We start from the raw sequence: 20,031 nt of genomic DNA, 5'->3' as shown, positions 1-20,031 counted from the left end.
CATTTCATTAAGTAGAAGTAAAAGTAGGCTTATAAAAATATATATATATATTCCAGTAAAGTAAAAGTACCTCAAAACTGTACTTAAAGGTAGGGTAAGTGATATTCTTAGGTTAAAACAATTTTTTTTTGTTAAAAGGTTAAAGCTCTATATTGTGATAGTAATCATTGCTTTAGAGTGTTTGTTCAGTAACAGGAGTCTCCCCGTCTCTCCAGCTCTTTAATAAACAGAAAATACATTTTCAGGTAGGTGACAAAATCTCAGCCAATCAGGAGAAAGTACTCATTTATCAGCTTCATTTTTATAGTGTTCCAGTTCTAATTGTGTCTGCTCAATTCTTAGTGTCATCACTTCCAATTTCACTTGTGAAAAATGCATTTTCTGTTTAATAAAGGGGTGGAGACCTTTAAGTATGGTACTTATCAGTAAATGTACTTAGTTACTTTCTACCACTGCTTATATGTTTATTTTTTCTATTAATTCACTGCCTGAATTATTTCTGGCTGTGTTTGCCCACTGCCAGAGATTTTTCATTGAAAGTACTCAGGAGCTGAGATACAGAATTTTTAAGTTTTAAGTTAACAAGGAAGTGGATAGGAGTCTAGATCTTCGAAAAATCATATCTCCTTGGTCTTTGGGTCAAAATTATTATTTTTTAAAAGTTGGCGGCTTTAAATAGGTTTGCGTAGATCTACGCGATTGGCAGTCAATGGGTTAAAGCAGGTGTCGTTTTGGATGAAAGCCAATGAATCTCACACGTGAGGGAGATTTAAAGATGGTTGCACTCCTATGTTTACTAGTCTCAATTTTGTTCTGTTCAATAACAATGATTATTAAATGTTATTTTCCATGGGTTCTCTTTCCAAAGCCAGTCCTGCTCCATGATGCCAGTCAGTTATATGATAAAGATGCACAACTCCATATCCTCCATATCCCTCAGCACAGCAATCTGGCATAGGCCTAAAGTCATTTTACCATGGGACAACGCACCTTGGACGCACTTGGAGCAGATAATACAGAATACAGCTTTTCAACATTATGTCAACATTACAAGTCAATGCATTATGCAATATTTAGTTATTATTTAAGGTAGGTAGGTAGTATATTTTATCCTTTTGATAATGGCCATGGAACATTGGTGAAGCATTGAAATAACATGTAGGCCCTATGACTATGTGAATAACATACCATAAACATCATATCATAAAGCAAGGACAGGGGCCCAGAAAACTAACCAATGGGCCCCTGTCCTTGCTTTATCTTTTTCCTAAATGTAACCATGTAACTATAAAACAACCATTTATTTTTTATAGTTACACACACGCACACACACGCACACACTCACGCACACGCACACACACACACACACACTCACACACGCACGCACACACGCACTCACGCACGCACGCACACTCCAATCATAACAATCTCTTACTAGGCCTCCCTCTCTGTCCTCTGTTAACCTGATGCTCTGTGTAAACAAACAAAAGAGTGTGGGAAGTATTCTAGTAGAAAGTAGACGGCCCCCGGGGTAAAAACAAAAAAAAACACAGTAGAACTTTGGGTCCCTTTGCTTCTATGCTTATACCTGTTTCACTGAAGAGCACCTGTTTTGAGCCACTGCCATTGAACCCAGGCAGCCATCCATTTCTTTTGTTTAAAAAAAACCCACTGTATTTGTCTGTGAGATGTACCCTGTATGTGCAGTGCAGTAAAAGTTTAAACTATCCAAAAAAAATAATATATATATATATATATATATATATATATACTGTATATATATATATATAAAATAACATGCTATCTAAATGACATTTTAACCTTTGCATAATGTAGAGCAGTGTTTCTCATAGTGGGGGAGTCCGGGGACACCCATGAGGGTCCCTGAGGTGTCAACTGGTCGGTAACTCAGAGAGTGCTCAAATGTTTTTGTATTTGTACACTCTCTGAGTTAGGCTTATACAAATTCAAATTCAAAAATAGCAAAAGTAGCAGATCTACAAGCTCAAAATAAAACGTGTGTTTACTAACTTGTAGATCTGCTACTTTTGATGCTTTTGTGTGACGCTGTAGTTTGATCAAGTAGGGCATTTAAGTATATTTTGATGCCAATACTTTTGTACTTTTACTCGAGTACATTTCGAATACAGGACTTCTGTTTGTAACAGAGTATAGTACATTGCAGTATTGATACTTTTACTTAAGTAAAACATCAGTGTACTTCTTCCATCACTGCTTGTGAGGACCTCACACTTTTTTGCCATTTCTAACCCTATAAACCAGTGGTTTTCAACCTTTTTCATGCCAAGGACCCCTAAATTGATATTCATTTGGCCGCGGACCCCCAGAAGCAAAGATATCAGTACATTTTCGCTTTAAAAAAATATAAATATTCAAAGATATGCACACTTTTTCAAGGTTTTTCAAAAATAGCCAAAGCTAAGTGGTTAAAAAGGATTGTGACGCTATGTTAACTAATTTCTCTGGGGACCCCCTGGTACTCCCTCCCTCAAGGACCACTGGTGGTCCCCGGACCACTGGTTGAAAACCACTGCTATAAACCTAAAGCCTGAGTTATATAAGAATGAATCAGGCATACAGTACTCCAAGGCCTAACCTCTAAATAGATAATCTTTAAACCCCAACTATGAATATTTTTCTTAAATGTAACCTCTTATAACTATAAAACAACCATTTATTTTGTGAGGACGAATGTTACAACTGCCTATATTAACAGTTGAACAGGGCATGAGAGAGATTTACATGCTCAGTAACCATAACACCACATTCATGCAAATACCCAACTGTAAATGTTTATCTAATCTTTAGTCATAGTTACACTGTGTGGTGTTTTAGCTGTGTTTGTTTAAACTAACATGGAGAGTTTTTCTATGTTGGCTATTCAAAAATAGCAGATAAACAAGCTCACGGCACTGCCACACTGCAAGGTTGTTGTTTTTTTGTTGTTTTTTTACATAAATCTTTTCTCAGGGGTCCCTGGCACAAAACATTTTCAGATGGGGGGGTCCGTGGCCAAATATGTATCAATTTGGGGGTCCTTGACTTGAAAAAGTTTGAGAACAGAGTACAATTTCAACAATGTCCTCATCTCTAGTGCTTTATGGTGAGATAAAAGGATAATTGACCCCCAGTTAGCCTCTCCATTCACTCTAATCTGCTGTTTCATAAGCTACATCAAGTCCACCACCCAAACATCCTAAAGATGATGAGAATATCTAGGTCGTATTCTACAGTCTGTGACATATCTTTATACAGTAACAGCATTAGCATCAACAAACATAGCTATACTTCATAGCAGAGAAGCCTCTGTTACTTTATATGGTTTTCACCTTATAAACACTAGAGGGTGATATAGGCTCGATGCTAGAGACTATGACGACTATGACGCTGTGGTCCTTTAACATTGAGCAGGTATTGTAGAATGCACTTTTTATTTTAAAGGTTTTTATGTAGAGTAGCCAATATTTCTTTAGCCCCTTTTTCTCCTTTATTTAGTAGTTATGCCAATAACTACTAAGCACTTGTTTTAACTTTTATATTTGTATTTGTACTTGTCTGTATTGTATTTGCTTTGTTCAGGACCCCATGAAGACTAGAGGCTCATTCATGTGTCTCAAATGGGGATCCTTTAATAACATTAACAACATAAACCTCTCTCCTTGGTTGAGGGTGTTTATTTGTAGAGCACATTTCAATGACAAAATACTTTACACGAAACATTAAGACTGTTAAGACAAAGTGCAAAATATTATTAAAAAAATACATTGGAATTGAATTACAATTAAAAACAGAGTATAGAATAAAATAAAACTGATACAAAGTTGCAACTGCAGTTTTCTGAGAGTTTGTGCCAGCGTAAAAACCTGAGAACTGGAGTGATATAATTCACTTTCGTGGTTATTAGTAAGGACTAGAGCGGCAGCGTTCTGAATATTGATATTTTTAGTAAGACTGGCTGTAAAGACATTACAGTAGTCAAGTCTACTGAAGATGAATGCATGGACAAATGTGTCCAAATCCTGCTGAGACACAAGTCCGTCCTTGATATATTGTTAAGGCAACAGAAGGATGACTTTGTAATTGTGTTAATGAGGCTGTTCAAATATGACTACATCAAGATTTCAGGCGTGGATTGCGGTTCTACCATTATTGCGATTGAAGCTGAGCACCGACTTTGAAATCATTCTTCCTTGGCTCCAAAAAACAATGTGCTTGTGATTGTTCAATGCAATTCCTCAGTGCTTGTATTGGACCATAGGCTATAGTCCAAGTCATTTATGATATGTCTATCATGACAGACCCAGTCCAAGGTTTTCATTGTCACATGCAGTTTACAATACTGTACATGCTTTGGCTTTTTGGCAGCACAGGTAAATGCCTTGAAATAGCCAGGTAGTAATTGTAATGGTAGCAATGGATCATACAGGTATATTGACCCAGTGGTTCTCAACCTTTTCAGGCCGTGACCCCCAAAAAAAATCATGTTTGAACTGGGGACCCCCCGCCCTGATAAGCACTTGGAATGTAGGAGTTGAGGCATTAAATTTAGTTTGATTCGGTTCCACCGATAAACATTGTGAAAATAGCCGATCCACAGGTTGAGAACTGAATTGAACACAGGACCACAATGAAAATAAGCCCTCAGGGCTTTTTGTGTTATCCTTTTAGCACCATCGGATGATCGTAACACTGTACTGTATTTGCAAACTGTTAATAAAGTATTCAATCAATCAAAGCCACTGGCTTAACCCACCATTGCAAACCCTGGCCAAACGCCTCTAAAGTTCAGTACGGAATCGTAGAGTGGGATTCTTCTTCATCTTTGTCTTGTAATCTTCATCAAAGTGTTGACTCTGGGCCTCGGTGAAATGGTTCTTCCAGTCGCCAACCTTTCCTGGGGAATCACAAATACAAAGATATAAAAAACAGAACTGTTCATTTTCATGAAAAGAAAAAAAAATTGAGTTATGTGATTTAGTCACAAGCTCTAATACAGGGGTCTTCAACGTTTTCAGGCCAAGGACCCCCTGGCTGCGAGAGGGATGAACCAGGGACCCCCTCTATATTGTATAACATTGTGTTTCAGATAAACTTTTGCTGCTCTTTTTTCCCTCTACACACCTTTAACTCTTTGCCAAAAATATGTATGCTATTTTTGGCTTAAGTTCTCCTCAGAAAAGGGATGCTAGGGTTCTCTCTTTTCTTTCTTTTTCCTTTATTTATTCAGGGAAGCCCATTGAGAGCAAGCTCTCTTTTTCAAGGACGCCCTGATAACAACATATAAAATACATACATAATGAGAAACAATAACAAACAAAAGTGGTTCAAGTGGTTAATGTAAAAAAATATACATATAAAGATAAAAAATCATATCACACAAAAGATTTGGCGGACCCCCTGTAGTAACTCTGAGGAACCCCTAGGGGTCCCGGACCCCCTGTTGAAGACCCCTGCTCCAATATGTTTCATTGGTTAACCACTTTCAACCTGGTGTCCCTACAGTATAAGTGGAAAAACATTCTCCAAAAAAAATCTTCAAAAAGGTACTAAATCTACAGGTCCACAACATGTTGTGTAGCAACGGGCTTGTAGATCTGCTATTTTCGCTAATTTTGATATATACGCAGTGAGAAGTGTGTTGATCTTTAAAATCAAACACAAAATGTAGAGATACAAGGCTGCCACCCAACAGTGATGATACAGTATACAGTATTAAGCTGAATCTACAGGGGATGATTTTAACAGATATTGATGCATGATGAACATTGATATTTTGAACACAGATTATAGTTCACACTGAGCACTATAACTATAAAACTATAGTTTTACAAATCGTTCAATGGCAGAGTTCACACCAGCTATGAAGAAATTACAACTGCGAACGATATAGATATAGTTATAGTTATTGTTATAGGTATAGGGCTCAGTGTGAACGGCCCTTTAGAAAGGGTTGTTATACACGGGATGGATCACTGTACCTTTCCTCATGAAGGGGGACACAGTAAAATCCATAACTGTGACGGTGGAGTAGTTGGCCATTTTATCCTTCTTCATGTTGTCAAACTGGGATCCTGTTGTGACTCTCTCCTTCTCCTCAGCCGATGGAGACAACCCCAGAAAGGAGCACAGTCTGTCTATCTCTGCTCCAGTATCCTGTCAACACAAACAGTCAACAATAACAATAATAATAAACACATACTGTATTCAACAACAAGGAAAATATAAGGTAATAATCAAGGAATAGCAGCATTATTAAGCATTATGCCGTTAAAACTGGGAAAGTAAACTGTGTCATTTTAGATTTGTGCGATGGCCATTCAAATATAGCCAATGTACAATTTTGAATTATGAAAAAGAACTGAGAACTACTGATTTAGAAGGCATTTGTAGAATCAGCCTCGGGTCTTAATGGGTTAAAACAGTTTGTATGTTGGTCCTATTGCATAACGTGATTGAAGGTGCTGTGTGCAGATTCTTTGACTTCTGTAGGTGAGAAAACAAATCACTCACTCACTCACCTCAATCAGATCTTCATAGAACATGTAGTGGAGTTTAGAGTGAGTCTGTTGCTTCTCCCACCAGCCGTTTACGTGGTCATACCAAGATCCAAACACCACTGAAACAAGAGCACAACACATATGGATAACTAAAGCTATAGTAGAATACACCCACATAGACACAATAATAGCAAAAGGCAGTGAATCAGGCAATACAGTGAGGTCATGGATAACCTAACCCTAACCCTAACACAGAGATTTATAAATCAACAAAAAAAAATCAACTAAAAGCAAGAGTGAAGAAGTAGGTCTTGAGCTGTGCTTTAAAGCTATCCACAAGCTGCCTGTCTTAGGTGTAATGGGAGTTTATTCCACGCTGTTGGTCCGTAGAAGCAGAATGCTGCTTCACAGTGTTTTTTATATGTCAATGTAGGCACCTCAAGCAGCTGCAGGTCAGCACTTGAAGACCCGAGGGGGCGGTTTGGAACATATCTAGGCAGGCAGTCATAGAGGTAGGAAGGTGCCAGGTGCAATGTACCCCTCGTCATCCCTCCTCTGCACATGCCCAAACCATCTCAACCTCGCCTCTCTTGCTTTATCCCCAAACCTTCTAACCTGGGCTGACTCTCTAATGTAGTCATTTCTGATCTTGTCCAGCCTTGTCACTCCCAATTATGAGAATCTTAGCGTACTGACGTACTCAATTTTGCCACCTCCACCTCCGCCTCTTGTTTTTTCGTCGGTGACACCATTTCCGAGCTGTGGAGCATGGCTACTGTCTTATACATCTTCCCTCTCACTCCTGCTGGTACCCTTCTGTCACAAATCACTCCTGGCCAACACTCCTGACACTCTGTTACACATTCAGGTACTTTATTTCATGGCACTCACTCACTCTTTCCCTCCATGAATCTGTTCAGAAAGCTGTCCCAGTCTCCTGGCTCTGGTTGGAGCATGTTCATACGATCAAAGTGATAAAAGGACACCGCGTTGTCTTTGGCATTCCGACCCACATAGACCACCTATACAAAGAGAAAGAACGTTTACACTTTGTAGTTTAGCAGTTGGAGGCAGTGTTGATTTCGTCGACTACCTTTTTTCACTGACGAAAACTGAATCAAAACTAATCAAAACTAAGATGACTAAAGCTAAGACTAAATATATTGACAATTTCATCAGCAAATAAAAACTAGACTAAAATGTTAGTGAGGGACTAGAGGAGAAGAGATCCAGTAGAACTAACTAACTAAGTCATTTTATGCTTGGTTGCGCTCTGGTGTTGCACTCTGAAAATAGCAGATCTACAAGCTCACAACGCGTCGCAGCGCGACGTGTTGTGATCGACTAAATGTGATCGACTAAATCAACTGTAGTCGACTAAATCAACTGTAGATTTAGTCGACTATAATCTTATGGTATTTAGTCGACTAAAACTAGACTAACAGTAAAACATTTCAGGTGACGAAAATGTGACTAAAACTGAAAGGAATTTGATTCAAAAGACTATGACTAAAACTGAATCAAAATGTGCTGTCAAAATCAACACTAGTTGGAGGTAGGGTTGTCGCGATCATGACATTTGATTTGAACTGATGACAGTGATGTTACAAAATACTGTACCCTGCAGTTTTGCTCCCAGAAGGACTTGGGCACAAGCTGGACTGGCAGGTGGGTTTTGATGAGGCGAGGGGAAGTTGGCAGCTTATCTGCCAGCTCGGTTCCTTTGAAGACCCCAAGCAGAAAAATGCACATTTCAAAATACAAAAATAGACAAACATAATTTTGGCCCTCTGTATACAGTATGTACTGTATATGGGATCAAATACATTTTGACCTTTCCAGGGTACAAAATAGATTTTTACTGTGCATTTGTAGTCTTCTTTTCACATTTAAAAACACATGAATGTACCATTTATTGCTGTTTGGAGACAATTGCAGTTAGATTGAAAAGAAGTTAAAATTCTGTGCTTAGAGTTGAAGACCAGTGAGTGATCCTACTGTATGTGTATGAATACAGAGGAGTCAATTCAGACAAACGTACAAGGAATAAATGTGGATGCCATGTTTTTAAAGTTGTTAATGAATGTAATGTTTCGGACAAGGGGAATCGTGTCTATAACCTGTGTCACATACAGTATGTCACATGTACCGTAGCTGGAGAGTGTGGATTAAGGTGCACTCACCGCCAACCCCCCCAAAAAAAGGTGGAGAAAATATGCATCAAAGAACTGAATTTGTGGTCAACTACTTAATCCCCACATGGTTGAGCTCTACATAGTGTCTTTTCTGTTTTCTGTTATTGTGTGGAAAGCTTTCGCAGAAAATGTTCCTGCTGGGGTTTAAGTGGTTAAATGTGAAAGCCGTCCCCTGGAACCCCAAATGACGCCCCTGTATGAATATGATCTTTTGTTCCAACCTGGAGGGAAAGGAGGCGCATAGATCTCCAGGAAGGGGACTCTCTCATGGATAGGTTTGGACGTCTGGCGTTCTGGAGATGTCTGTCCAAAATGTAGAAGGTCAAGGATATAAGAGACCCATGTGGTTCCTGAAAGTCAAAGATGTAATATTTAGAATACTATCAGTGGCGGAAGAAGTACTCAAATGTTTTACTTAAGTAAAAGTATCAATACTGCAATGTAGAAGTACTATGTTACAAGTAAAAGTCCGAAATTCACTTGAGCAAAAGTACAAAAGTATTGGTATCAAAATGTACTTAATGTACTAAAAGTAAAAGTACTGAAATGTTTGAAAATAGCAGATCTACAAGCTCACAACGTGTCGCGATGCGTTGTGAGCTTGTATAACGGCTATTTTCAAATAGCCTAGGTATAAAATAGGACTAAAGTGGTTAATGTATGTTTAATAATCTAATCATTTATATCTGCAAAGTAATTAGTAACTAAAGTTTTCAAATAATTTAAGTGGAGTAAAAGTACAATATTTGCCTCTGAGATGTAGTGGAGTAGAAGTAAAAGTATTGGAAATTGGTAATACTCAGAGCCGTTTCACACTCGGGTCCCGGGTGCGCACTCCAGACCACATGGCAGATGTTGTGGTAGTGTGAACGTAGCGAACCGTTCCCCGTAACGCATCACCGTACCGTACTCGAAACCACCTGGGGAGGTAGTCTCGGGTCCGATTGCTGCGGAGTCGGGAACGGAACGCGGCAGTGTGAATCCATCCATACCAAGAGAAGGAAGTGGACAGACTGGACTGCTAATCATATATCATTTTTATATTTGTTATGACGCATTATTTTAGCTGGGTTATACCTTCTCATTGTTCTACTTGAATGTTGACAAGAAATAATAATCCCGCTAGTGTTTGAGTAGCACGAGCCGTGAAAAATAATAAACAAAAAACACATGTGTGGCGAACGTATTTATAAGGATAAATACACCAAGGGTTAGTCCGTGACGTCATACCAAGGATGCGTCCGTGACGCCAATATCATATTAACAGACGACGTTACATTTCGAGGTTTCAAAGACCAGTGCACACACTGCTTTGGTTGTGTATTGTTGATCTGTTGTTATTATAACTCAAGACATCGTCAGGAACACAGTCAAACTTTATTATTCACTCTAGAGTGACTTTTCTTCTGAGAATGACATTCTCTCTTCCAAAGCCCCATAGTCAACAGCGCCCCCATGAGGCACATATTTACCATTACTGCTAAATTAAATGGTCGAGTACGAAAGGATTTTGGCCAGTGTGAATGCTGACCAGCTGGGAGAAGCCAAGCGTACTCGGGAACGCTTCGATTCAAACGGATCCAGTCTGAAACCGCCCTCAAGTAAAGTACAAATACCTCAAAATTGTACTTGAGTACATGTACTTAGTTACTTTCCACCACTGAATTTAACATGTGTCAATATATGATAATATATGTCTATAGCAAACATAAAATACATGGTCAGGCCAGGATATCTATTTGATCCAATCAGGAGAGAGAACCCAGGCTACAGGATAAACAAGTGAAATTGAAAGTGATGATGAACTGGAACTCTATGAAATTGAAGCTGATCAATTGTCGTTGCGGGGTCCTCTCTCCTGATTGGATCAAATTGGTATCCCGACCTGAAAAGGAATTTTCAGTTTTTACTCGCCAGGGGAGACCCCTACTGAATACTCAAAACCATATGACAACCCTTTTTTTTCTTTTTACCCTTTTCACTTCATATTTAAAAAAATATATTTACAAACACATCACCTGCTTTTGGATAAGTAGCGATCAGAATGTCATCTGGTCTGGCTTTGAAGTTCTGCAGATTGTCCCAGTTGTCGGTGAAATACGTGATCATGGAGACTCTGTGGAAGTCAAACAGCGTTGGTCGAGGTGGTTTCTCCATCTGTAAGAGTTTACGTTTGAGCTCACAGTTGTTTTCTCACTCAACAGTAAACAAACCAACATACAGTATACGTTGTCACAGCCCCTGTAGTCTGGCCTAATGGGGCCTGTGTGTACACACGCCTTCACTGAAACCATAATGAATCTGCCAGCACAGCCTGTGTTAGAGAGAAGCCTTTGAAAACTGTGTTAGCCCAACCAGTGTTGCCATTTCTGCTTACAAAAACAACTTTCTGCAGTTACTAGAAGTATTTACAAGTTCCTTGTAAATATTGATAGTTGCAGTTCTCAAATATTTGCACATCAAGGACGCCCAAATGAATGTATTTCTCGGCAGACCCCCTTCTGCAAAAATAATCTAATATATTCCAAATATTTTCTTTTCAAGATCTTTTTGAAAATAGCAGATCTACAGTACAAGCTCACAAGGCGTCGCGGATGAGACGCGTTGTGAGCTGGTAGATCAGCTATTTTCAAATAGCCTATGTATATACCGTAGGTTTAAAGTGCTCATGTAGCCTCGTCGCTTCTTTTGGGCTTGTTGTCATAGACCTGGTTGCTTATTTCTCTCACAAAATCTGGCAACAGTGTGAGCCCAACAAGTCTGTCAAGAGAATAACGGACCACTGAAACAGTGCACAAAAACAATAATGCTTTTTACATGAAAACCTTAAAGTAAGTACTTCACACAAAATGCCCTGCAGCTGCCTCGCTGTCCTTTTCACCCTTCTTATTTCCTCTATTTGGAATGTGTTTTCTCTCTTTCCTGAGGGGCCCCCATGGTCATATCTCAATCTCCTGTGTGTACAAACATGGCCTGACATGAACCACATGGGAGGAAGGTATTGTATACAACCCTCTGACATTCCAAAAAAAGACCAATGTAGCCCTTAAGTTAACTTTTAAAGGAGGAGTTCAACCAAAATCAATTACACACCCCATGAAGTTTTGAATTCATGGACAGTTTTTTGTTTTTGTCGCATTAGTGAATAGGAGACTCAATTGACCTGCATTTCAAGTATTGGCTCAGGAATGCGACAAAAACAAAAAAATCTCCATGAATTCAAGGCTTCATTGGGTGTGTAAATGATAGAAAATAAGTAATTGTTTTGGGTGAACTACTCCTTTAAGAATAATATAACTTAAAAGGTAGGGTAAGTGATTTTCTTTGGTTAAAATAAGTGTTAAATAGCGCTATATTCTGATAGTACTCATTGCTATAGAGTGTTTGTTCAGTAAAAGGAGTCTCCTTGTCTCTCCAGCTCTTTATAAAACAGAAAATGCATTTTCGTTTCAGTTTCAGTACGTGCCTACTATTGCTTTTGGTCATTTATTGGGATATGAACTTTTACCTTGTAATTAATTTCAAATCTAAAATACACATTATACTACAGTACCCTGTCTTGTGAATTAATATGAAGTCATAAGAGTAAGACGCAGTCACTCACCTGACCTGGTTCAATAGATCAAAGTGTGAGCAGTGCCGGTCTCAACTCCAACTCCAACAAACCGCTTGCTGAGCAACAACATGCCCCCAAATGACATTATGTAATTTCCTGATATGACTGTAGGCGTGTACCTATAATGTCACACACACACATCCGTTTGTATTACTATACTTGTGAGGACAGCAACATTTTAGGACAGAAGTGCACGACACCAGCACGCAACTCGAGTCTAATTAAGGCATTAACCATAACCCTAACCCCTAAACATAACCTCTAAATGTCTAATCCTGACCAGAATATTTTCCTAATTGTAAACCCAACTCCCCAAATCATCTTTAACCACAAAAAGCATTCTACTATGCTTGTGGGGACATTGCGCACACACACACACACACACACACACACACACACACACACACACACACACACACACACACACACACACACACACACACACACACACACACACACACACACACACACACACACACACACACACACACACACACACACACACACACACACACACACACACACACACACTTAGCTGACTATCACAGGACAAACATTTGACCTCCTGTTTGCCATAAAGAAGCGTATCTAATAATATGCAAACTATTATAATAGTTTTGGCAGGGAGAATACACGGAACATTACTAGAGACTTTGTGAATGGCAGCAAAATATATTCCTTTTTTCATGTTCTGAGGAAATCTGGAACAGGCTGAATCATCATCCATTTTGTCTTCAAATTAATCAATGCATTCACAAAAATGAAAAGTGTAACCTAGTGTGAAAAATGAAATGACTAAAATCGAATCTAAATCCAAATTGAATCGCTTCCAGAAATCCCAGAGAATGATCCAATGTTTTTGTGATATTTTCATTAGGGATATGAGCTCAGTGTTGTTAGAAGTACTGTTATTTAATCCCTTCTTATAGTCTTAGTAAAACGGGCTTCGAGTTACATCTGTGCTCGGACCACTTTTTTCGCGTCACAACGTGCCACATTTTGATCTTGTAAAGCAGCTATTTTAGCTGAATGTTCCTCCCAGAATAGGCATGCAGGGGTTCAAGTGTCAACTTGTCTTAAGTAACAGTAGAAGTAACTACTGGTGCCGTGCACAAGATATTGGGTGCTGATCGGTCAAGTGGTTTGTGAGATTATTATCCCTGGACATGGACACACTCACACTTTGCTAAGTCTATGGTTTAACACGAGCGTGCGTGCTTGCGTGCGTGCGTGCGTGCGTGCTTAACCTTAAACCATGGACTTAATAATTAATAGTAATAATACATTTTATTTGTTTTGCATTCACAGGGAAACTCAGAGTGGTACATGCTTAAGACAAATAATCAATCATAGAAGGTTAAAAGCAGGGTTTAGAAAATGTGAAGCACAAAACGTTTTTTACCCAACAATTCAACACGAAAAGGCCTTGCGATTTTTTTTGTTTTTAGGCCTGTTTTAAAAGAGTCCAGGGTCTGCTGTGCTCTTAAATCGTAAGGCTATTCCACATGCAGGCGCGGTGCTGTCGAGCAGAAGGCCCGCTTCCCCTAATGGTGTATAGCTTGGTACTGAGGACCTGGAGGAGGAAACTGTTCGCAGATCTTAATAAATTTGACCTGAGTCGGCTAAATGTTTTGGCTAATGTGTGATGGGGTCGGTTTTGCAGTGTGCATAGAGTTAATGTTACTGACTGATTGAACTTTTGATTGAGAAAGGACCTGCACCTGCGAGATTGGGTGCACCTGGGCATACAGCCTTTAACCCATTTAGACCTGAGGCCGATTCCAAAAACGCCTTCTAAATCCTGACCTAAGTTTTCTGAAAAACAGGAACCCCAAAAGGGGTTTTCGTCTTGAAAGGTATAGTTACAAATAGGGGTTCCCACTCAAAATGGGTTAAAAAGCAGACTGCAGTGCAGAGAGGAGAGAGCTGTGTGGAGAGGAACAGAGTGCCGAGGACGGAGACCTGGCTGGAAGGAAGGAGAGCGGCCATGGACGGGGGCCGGAGTCGGGGGATCGAGCACAGGGACACCCCAGCTGGGAAAATGGCTGTTTGGCACCAGGCGGGATGTGCCCTGTCCGACTGTGGGGTGGCTGAGAGAAGACGGCAGTGGAGGGAAGGTTCGAGAGAGAACCGACCAGCCGATCCTGAAGCACAGCATCAAAGTCCAGGTGTAGGACCAACGGCCATGGTGACGTAGTGGAGCAGAGGGGAAGGGAGTAAAAAGCAGGAGAGGGCTTAAGTTGAGACTTACCCCTCTTTCGAGATAAGTACCCTCTCTTGTTGCCAGTTGGATGGCCACTGCCTCGACTGTTTTACATTTTAGTTTAGTGATTTTGCAACCCTTAACCGGACAGTTTAGCCTATTGTATTTAATTAGTCATTTTTAAGCTTTCTTGGCCTTGTGTGGACAGACTTGCAGTATTTTAATCTTAGTGCCTACGGGTTCTTAATATTGAGTGCAGTGTCAGTGTGTGCAGTGTCTTGCTAAGTGTATATATATATATATATATATATATATATATATATATATATATATATATAGGAGGCCATACTTTAAGGGAAACGAGATGAATGAGATGTCCTTTGATCCCTCAAGGGGGAACAGAAGGACTGACTGCCCGTGAAATGGGACATTATGGACTGGTGGACAGCCTGTCCGAAGGACTATTGGAGCTGGGTTTGGGATGTATTATTTGATGTCATGTTTTCGGTTTAATTATATAAAAGCCTGTTTAAATTTTACCCTTGGTTTGGTGATTCTATAACTCTGCTCAGTGCTCAACCCCGGGTTTACAAGAACCTGTTAACTTGGTGTTATCTATTGTGTGGTCTTAAGTGGAGTCCTGGGCTCCATAGCCCCCAGGTGGCGTAGTCGGCTACTTTAGCATAATATACTTTTTAACCTCGACACAAGTGCTCCCCCCAGAATATATGGATGCTGGAGTTCAAGCGGTTAAGAATGATGCTGCAGGACACACATTCCACATAGAAAGAATGCACCTGGCGTGTCAACAGTAGTCTCTCCAGACGGACCAGTTGGTTCCCACCATTTATGAACGCTTCCGCCTCTCTACAGAGTTCAAGTAGTGTTGCCATATCAGCTTGTCATAAGCAACTTGTTTTTCTGTAAAGTCGCTTGCAGATATTAGAAGTGACGGGTTGTGGGGTTTTTTGGGCTCGTTTTGAAAATAGCAGGTAGCCCTTTTTCATCCATTTATTTATCTCCCTATAGTTGCTTTCGAAGAACTGGTTGCTTGATTCTCTCATGAAATCTGGAAACGTTGGTTCTCAGATCTAATGCTTCCTCCTCTACAGCATTCAAAGATTGTGGAAGGGATAGTCTGGCTTCAGAGACTATCACCACCAGCATGTGCATCCAGATGTAAGGTATGATTTGTCTTCCCCTTTCTTTTTTTATTGTATAGACTATATACTCAAGGATTATACAAGCAGATGTTACTGTACTGTACATGTCTTTGGCAGTATATAATGTATTTATGGATACAACAACAACAAAGCATGTACTGTGACAATATAAATTGTCATTATAGTGGTGTTGGTGTATTAAAATACACACACACACACACACACACACACACACACACACACACACACACACACACACACACACACACACACACACACACACACACACACACACACACACACACACACACACACACACACACACACACACACACACACACACACACACACACACACACAGGATTTAAACCAAGCTTTGTTGGCCTAACTTGTAGGAAACTCTCCATGCTTATGACATTCGTAGCGGTTTCTGCCCGAACAACAATGATATATTGAAGCATGTTTCTGTTCTCATTCTCTGTTCTCATTTTGGTGTTGTAAGTTGGGCCAAACCAAATCATTTACGTAATTTGTGTTGTTTGTCTCTTTGTGTACACATGCTGATACAATGGGACCACAGAGTTGAAACTGCAGACGTTACTCCCTGGAACACCATCCGGCATCCGCCACAACTACAACTACTGTACCTCTGTAAAGGCCTTAGAGTTCATGGATTATGGAAACTCAGGACTCCAGTCTGTCTCACGCCGTCCTGCAGGGAAAACTCATAGAAAGCGCCACGTCCTTTATCGCGCTCTTCATTCGCGACAAAGACCGTCTTCAAGCGACTGCCGATAAGTTCAGAGAGTTGGCTGTCGGTCCCAAAACTCAGACGGGCAAAAAGCTGCTCGGCTTGTGTGTGGCAGTAGGAGGTGGAGTGCTGGGCGCAGGCGTCGGCGCGCTTACCGGTGCAATGGGCGGGGCCTGTGGCGGAGTTGTGGCGGCAGCTTGTGACAAAATTCTCGACGGTATCGGTGCAGTGGGTGCGATTCAGGGTGTTTTTGGTAGTGTAGTTGGTGGTGCGGCGGGGGGCGCAGCTGTAGGTGCTGTGGGTGGCGTAACTGGGGGTGCACTTATAGCGTCAGGTGGCTCAGTGGAATGGTACTACTACACCACACTAGGTTTTGCGGTATGGGGCCCCGCTGGCTGCGTAACGGGGGGCGCATTTGGCGCTATCTTTGGTGATGCGGTCGGTGCAGCAGGCGGTGCACTGGGTGGTGCATTCGGCGCGCTGTGCGGCGCACATTTAGCGGCCGGTGCGATTCGTGCCGTCGCAGCTCCGCTCGATCTGCGAGCTGAAGCTGCTGAAGCCAGCCAGGTTGAGAAAAAAGTCACGATTGTTCAAGAGTTCCAGCAAACGATCCACCCGCTTGTGAAAGAGCTGGAAGTCATTAAAACGATCTGCGACTTGTTCCATCCCGGTGCCACTGTGCAGGCCGTTGCCAGGCACAGCATGAACGCTATGGCTGCTGTCTACAACATGAACAGAACTCTCTCTGGAACCACCGGGTCCACCAAACAAGACGCTGCTCGCTTTGAAAAGTCTGCAAGGCAGTGTACGCAAACCATCGAGGAACTCGAGAAGATCAGAGAAGAACTTGGAAAATGTTTAGCTTCGATAAAAAGTCAGATTTAATTTTGAGAGCATTCACCACCATGCAGGATGTCAGGAGCTAGTGTCATGGTTCTGTTAAACACAAGAGCTGTGATTGTTTCCCGAGTATTATATACTGTAGGCCTACAATACACAGTGTTATTAGAGAGGTTTGTAAGGGAATACATTCAACAGTGTCAAACTGGCAAATGGTACTTTTAATTTTGTTATTAAAGTTTCAAAGGACTTTGTTTAATGAAATGATTTAATTGAAATGGCTATTCAACTGCTAAAGTTACCAAGGTAGTGCATACCGTAAGTCAAGGGTTTTCAACTGATTGTGAACCAGGGACCACCACCAGAAGCTTAGCCAGCGCTGGGCAACTCGGGCAGTTGCCCGGCCAATTGAGCTCTTGTCCTGCATAGCTGCTGAAAGACGGCGGTGTAAAAAAATAATAATAATAATAATCTGTTCCTCCGACAACAATAGATACATTGACTGCCCCTCTATTGGCTGCCCATCAGACGGGCAGCCAATCACCACCGTGTCCATACTGTGGGAACGGCACACAGTGCTTGCAAATTTCTGTTGATGTAGCCAACCACAGTCGCCTTTGTTTTCAAATGGGGGGGCAGGCAAGTCGGCAAAACCGGTTTTACCTGCCAGGTACAGTATAAAGAGGGCACAGAGTCAACAGACGGTATCTGACTGTGAGTATACTGTAGCGAGATGGGAGAGGGGCACACTTGCACAGAAGCTAAATAACACATTGTTGTCTCAGATACAAACAAAGAAGTTTGTTTACCTTCTCATCGTCTTTGCAAACCTGTTTAGTGTTTCTGATTGTGCAACCAAGGGCCTGCAGTCTACCAACATAACTTTGTCAGATTGCCTAGTGTAGATTTACAGGCAGATTTACAGGGGGGGGAACCTGGGGACCACTGTTGTGTTGGGTGGAGATGGGCTAATAGTGCTTTGGTAACACTTGCTATGCATCCCACTGTTTCTCAACCAGTAGTCCACAGACTACTTGTGGTTCATGGCATAATTAGGCCTGCTGGTGGTCCAAGGGTTAATGTTTTAAAATGTAAATACTGGTACATGAATAAAATTCCTTTGTTAAACATATCAAAATATGTTTAAACTAGAAAAAGTCCTCCTCTGAGCACAGGTCTCCGACAGGTCAGGTAGAATCGGCCTCCTGGTGGCGCTATAACTGGCCCATGTGAAAAAATTGGGGCAGAGGTTCGGAATTGGCATCCAGGGAGTGTGTGTGCAAAGTTACGCTGCGATCAGGCCAACGGTCCCTTCTGTCTGCTGTTCACAGACAGAAGGACGGACGGACGGACGGACGGACGGACAGGGTGCAAAACATACTCTCTCGCCTAATGCCTTCGGCCTGGCGGAGACAATGATATTAAGTCCATCAAATGTAAGAAAGTATTAGAATTAATAGGGGTGGTGTGGGAGAAAAAGCTTGCTATTAAATAATGACTGTTAAGGGCTTGATTTAATTCGTTGCACGATACCATGCCAGTGTCTTGTCTAAAATATTGGAAAGAATCCTCCTAACTAGGCTGGAGATGCGTGTTCTCACTACTGATAATCAGTTTGGGTTCAATAATAATTTAAAAAAAGAAACATATCAAATAGCAGCAGCTATATATTATGTCCTTACAGAGTATGGGAATTAGAATGTAGCACAGATAGCGTAGCACTGATTTATGTATGCCTTAAAATAGTTGAAGAATACCTACTTTTGTGTTTTATTGATGCTTCTAGAGCATTTGATAGAGTTAATCATATAAAGTTATTAAATTGATGAGAGGTGTTCCAAAATACTTAGTAAGAATACTAGTCTTTTGGTATGCCCGTCAGATGTTTCAGGTAAAATTGGGCAATTGCATTTCTATACTGAACCATTCTATGTCAGTAATGGGGTCCGCCAGGGTGGGATTTTATCCCCTATGTTGTTTAACGTTTATATGGATGACCGGTCAAGACATGCGCTCGAGTGATCTGTTTTGTTTTCTTTTGTATTGTATGTATTTACTGCAGTCTTTTTTTATATTATGTGCCGTCTTCTTTTATATGGACCCACGGTTCTGAAATAAAGATCATACACAGTATTATGTGCAACAAATTATATCAAGCCCAGGCATTATTTAACAGAAATATGCTAGTGGTCCAGAGCAACACAAAAAAAAGGTTCCATTCTCTTACTTTATCCATCCTTCCATTAAACTCATGTTAACTGATATACTGATTTGCATCTTATGAGTGAGCAGGCACATGCGATCATATGGGCACATTTCAACTCAACGTTGATTTATAAAGCATATTCAAAATGACAAAGCCAACCAAAGTGCTATACAAGGTGTGAGCAGTCTTTAATTGCGTGGAAACTTTAACAAAGGTAGGTAGGGGAAAACAATAACAAACTCCCCCCGGATTGGGGTATAACAGTTTTCTAGTCCATGAAGTGCCCTATGGTGCCTAGCCATAAGCCATAATTAGTCTTATTCAGTCTTAACAAGCCAATGAAGCCATACAAGGACAAATGTTGGAGTGTGTTTTTGCTTACCGCCTGAGCCTGCGTCTAAGAGAGTGAGTCTCATCTGACGAGATGTTCAGCAAACATTTATAGGGCTGGGCTGATCAGACCAGGCTGTCACCACTCTGGCAATCAGACCCCAGGTGTCATCATATCAAGTTGAATGAGGATGAAAACAGGCACATAC

At 40.9% G+C, this 20,031-nt stretch overlaps 2 protein-coding genes across 4 annotated transcripts; one reads left to right on the top strand and one right to left on the bottom strand.

The window, feature by feature from the left end:
* Positions 1 to 3,679: 3,679 nt before the first annotated feature.
* On the bottom strand, positions 3,680 to 12,440 carry LOC308096744 (cytosolic sulfotransferase 3-like). 2 transcript variants are annotated; one of them, XM_080444182.1, is made up of 8 exons: positions 12,318 to 12,440; positions 10,732 to 10,870; positions 8,935 to 9,063; positions 8,139 to 8,239; positions 7,414 to 7,540; positions 6,540 to 6,637; positions 6,000 to 6,174; positions 3,680 to 4,915 (listed from the first exon to the last, which is right to left on the bottom strand). In XM_080444182.1, exons 2-8 carry the CDS (start codon positions 10,868 to 10,870, stop codon positions 4,800 to 4,802), a joined length of 885 nt encoding a protein of 294 aa, XP_080300308.1. In that variant the 5' UTR covers positions 12,318 to 12,440; the 3' UTR covers positions 3,680 to 4,799. The 2 variants fall into 2 exon arrangements, with proteins under 2 accessions (XP_080300308.1, XP_080300309.1); XM_080444183.1 differs by having other exon boundaries at positions 12,323 to 12,397.
* A 3,046-nt stretch (positions 12,441 to 15,486) lies between these two features.
* On the top strand, positions 15,487 to 19,365 carry LOC308096934 (uncharacterized protein). 2 transcript variants are annotated; one of them, XM_080444459.1, is made up of 2 exons: positions 15,487 to 15,711; positions 16,276 to 19,365. In XM_080444459.1, the coding sequence occupies exon 2, from the start codon at positions 16,372 to 16,374 to the stop codon at positions 17,329 to 17,331; it is 960 nt and encodes a 319-aa protein (XP_080300585.1). In that variant the 5' UTR covers positions 15,487 to 15,711; positions 16,276 to 16,371; the 3' UTR covers positions 17,332 to 19,365. The 2 variants fall into 2 exon arrangements, with proteins under 2 accessions (XP_080300585.1, XP_080300584.1); XM_080444458.1 differs by having other exon boundaries at positions 15,487 to 15,716.
* Positions 19,366 to 20,031: the final 666 nt, after the last annotated feature.

This window comes from Gymnoscopelus braueri (assembly GCF_963280865.1).
Source record: "Gymnoscopelus braueri genome assembly, chromosome: 12".
NCBI classification, from domain to species: Eukaryota; Metazoa; Chordata; class Actinopteri; order Myctophiformes; family Myctophidae; genus Gymnoscopelus; species Gymnoscopelus braueri.
This window is presented reverse-complemented; position numbering and strand designations above follow the sequence as displayed.

What these genes read in the sequence shown, in the direction of transcription:
- LOC308096744 (XM_080444182.1), bottom strand. Translation starts at nt 10,870, where the DNA reads ATGGAGAAACCACCTCGACCAACGCTGTTTGACTTCCACAGAGTCTCC. An exon ending in CGCTACTTATCCAAAAGCAG is followed by an intron (nt 9,064 to 10,731) that starts GTGATGTGTTTG and finishes TTTGACTTTCAG; the next exon opens with GAACCACATGGGTCTCTTAT. An exon ending in TCTATGAAGATCTGATTGAG is followed by an intron (nt 6,175 to 6,539) that starts GTGAGTGAGTGA and finishes TTGTGTTGACAG; the next exon opens with GATACTGGAGCAGAGATAGA.
- LOC308096934 (XM_080444459.1), top strand. Translation starts at nt 16,372, where the DNA reads ATGGAAACTCAGGACTCCAGTCTGTCTCACGCCGTCCTGCAGGGAAAA.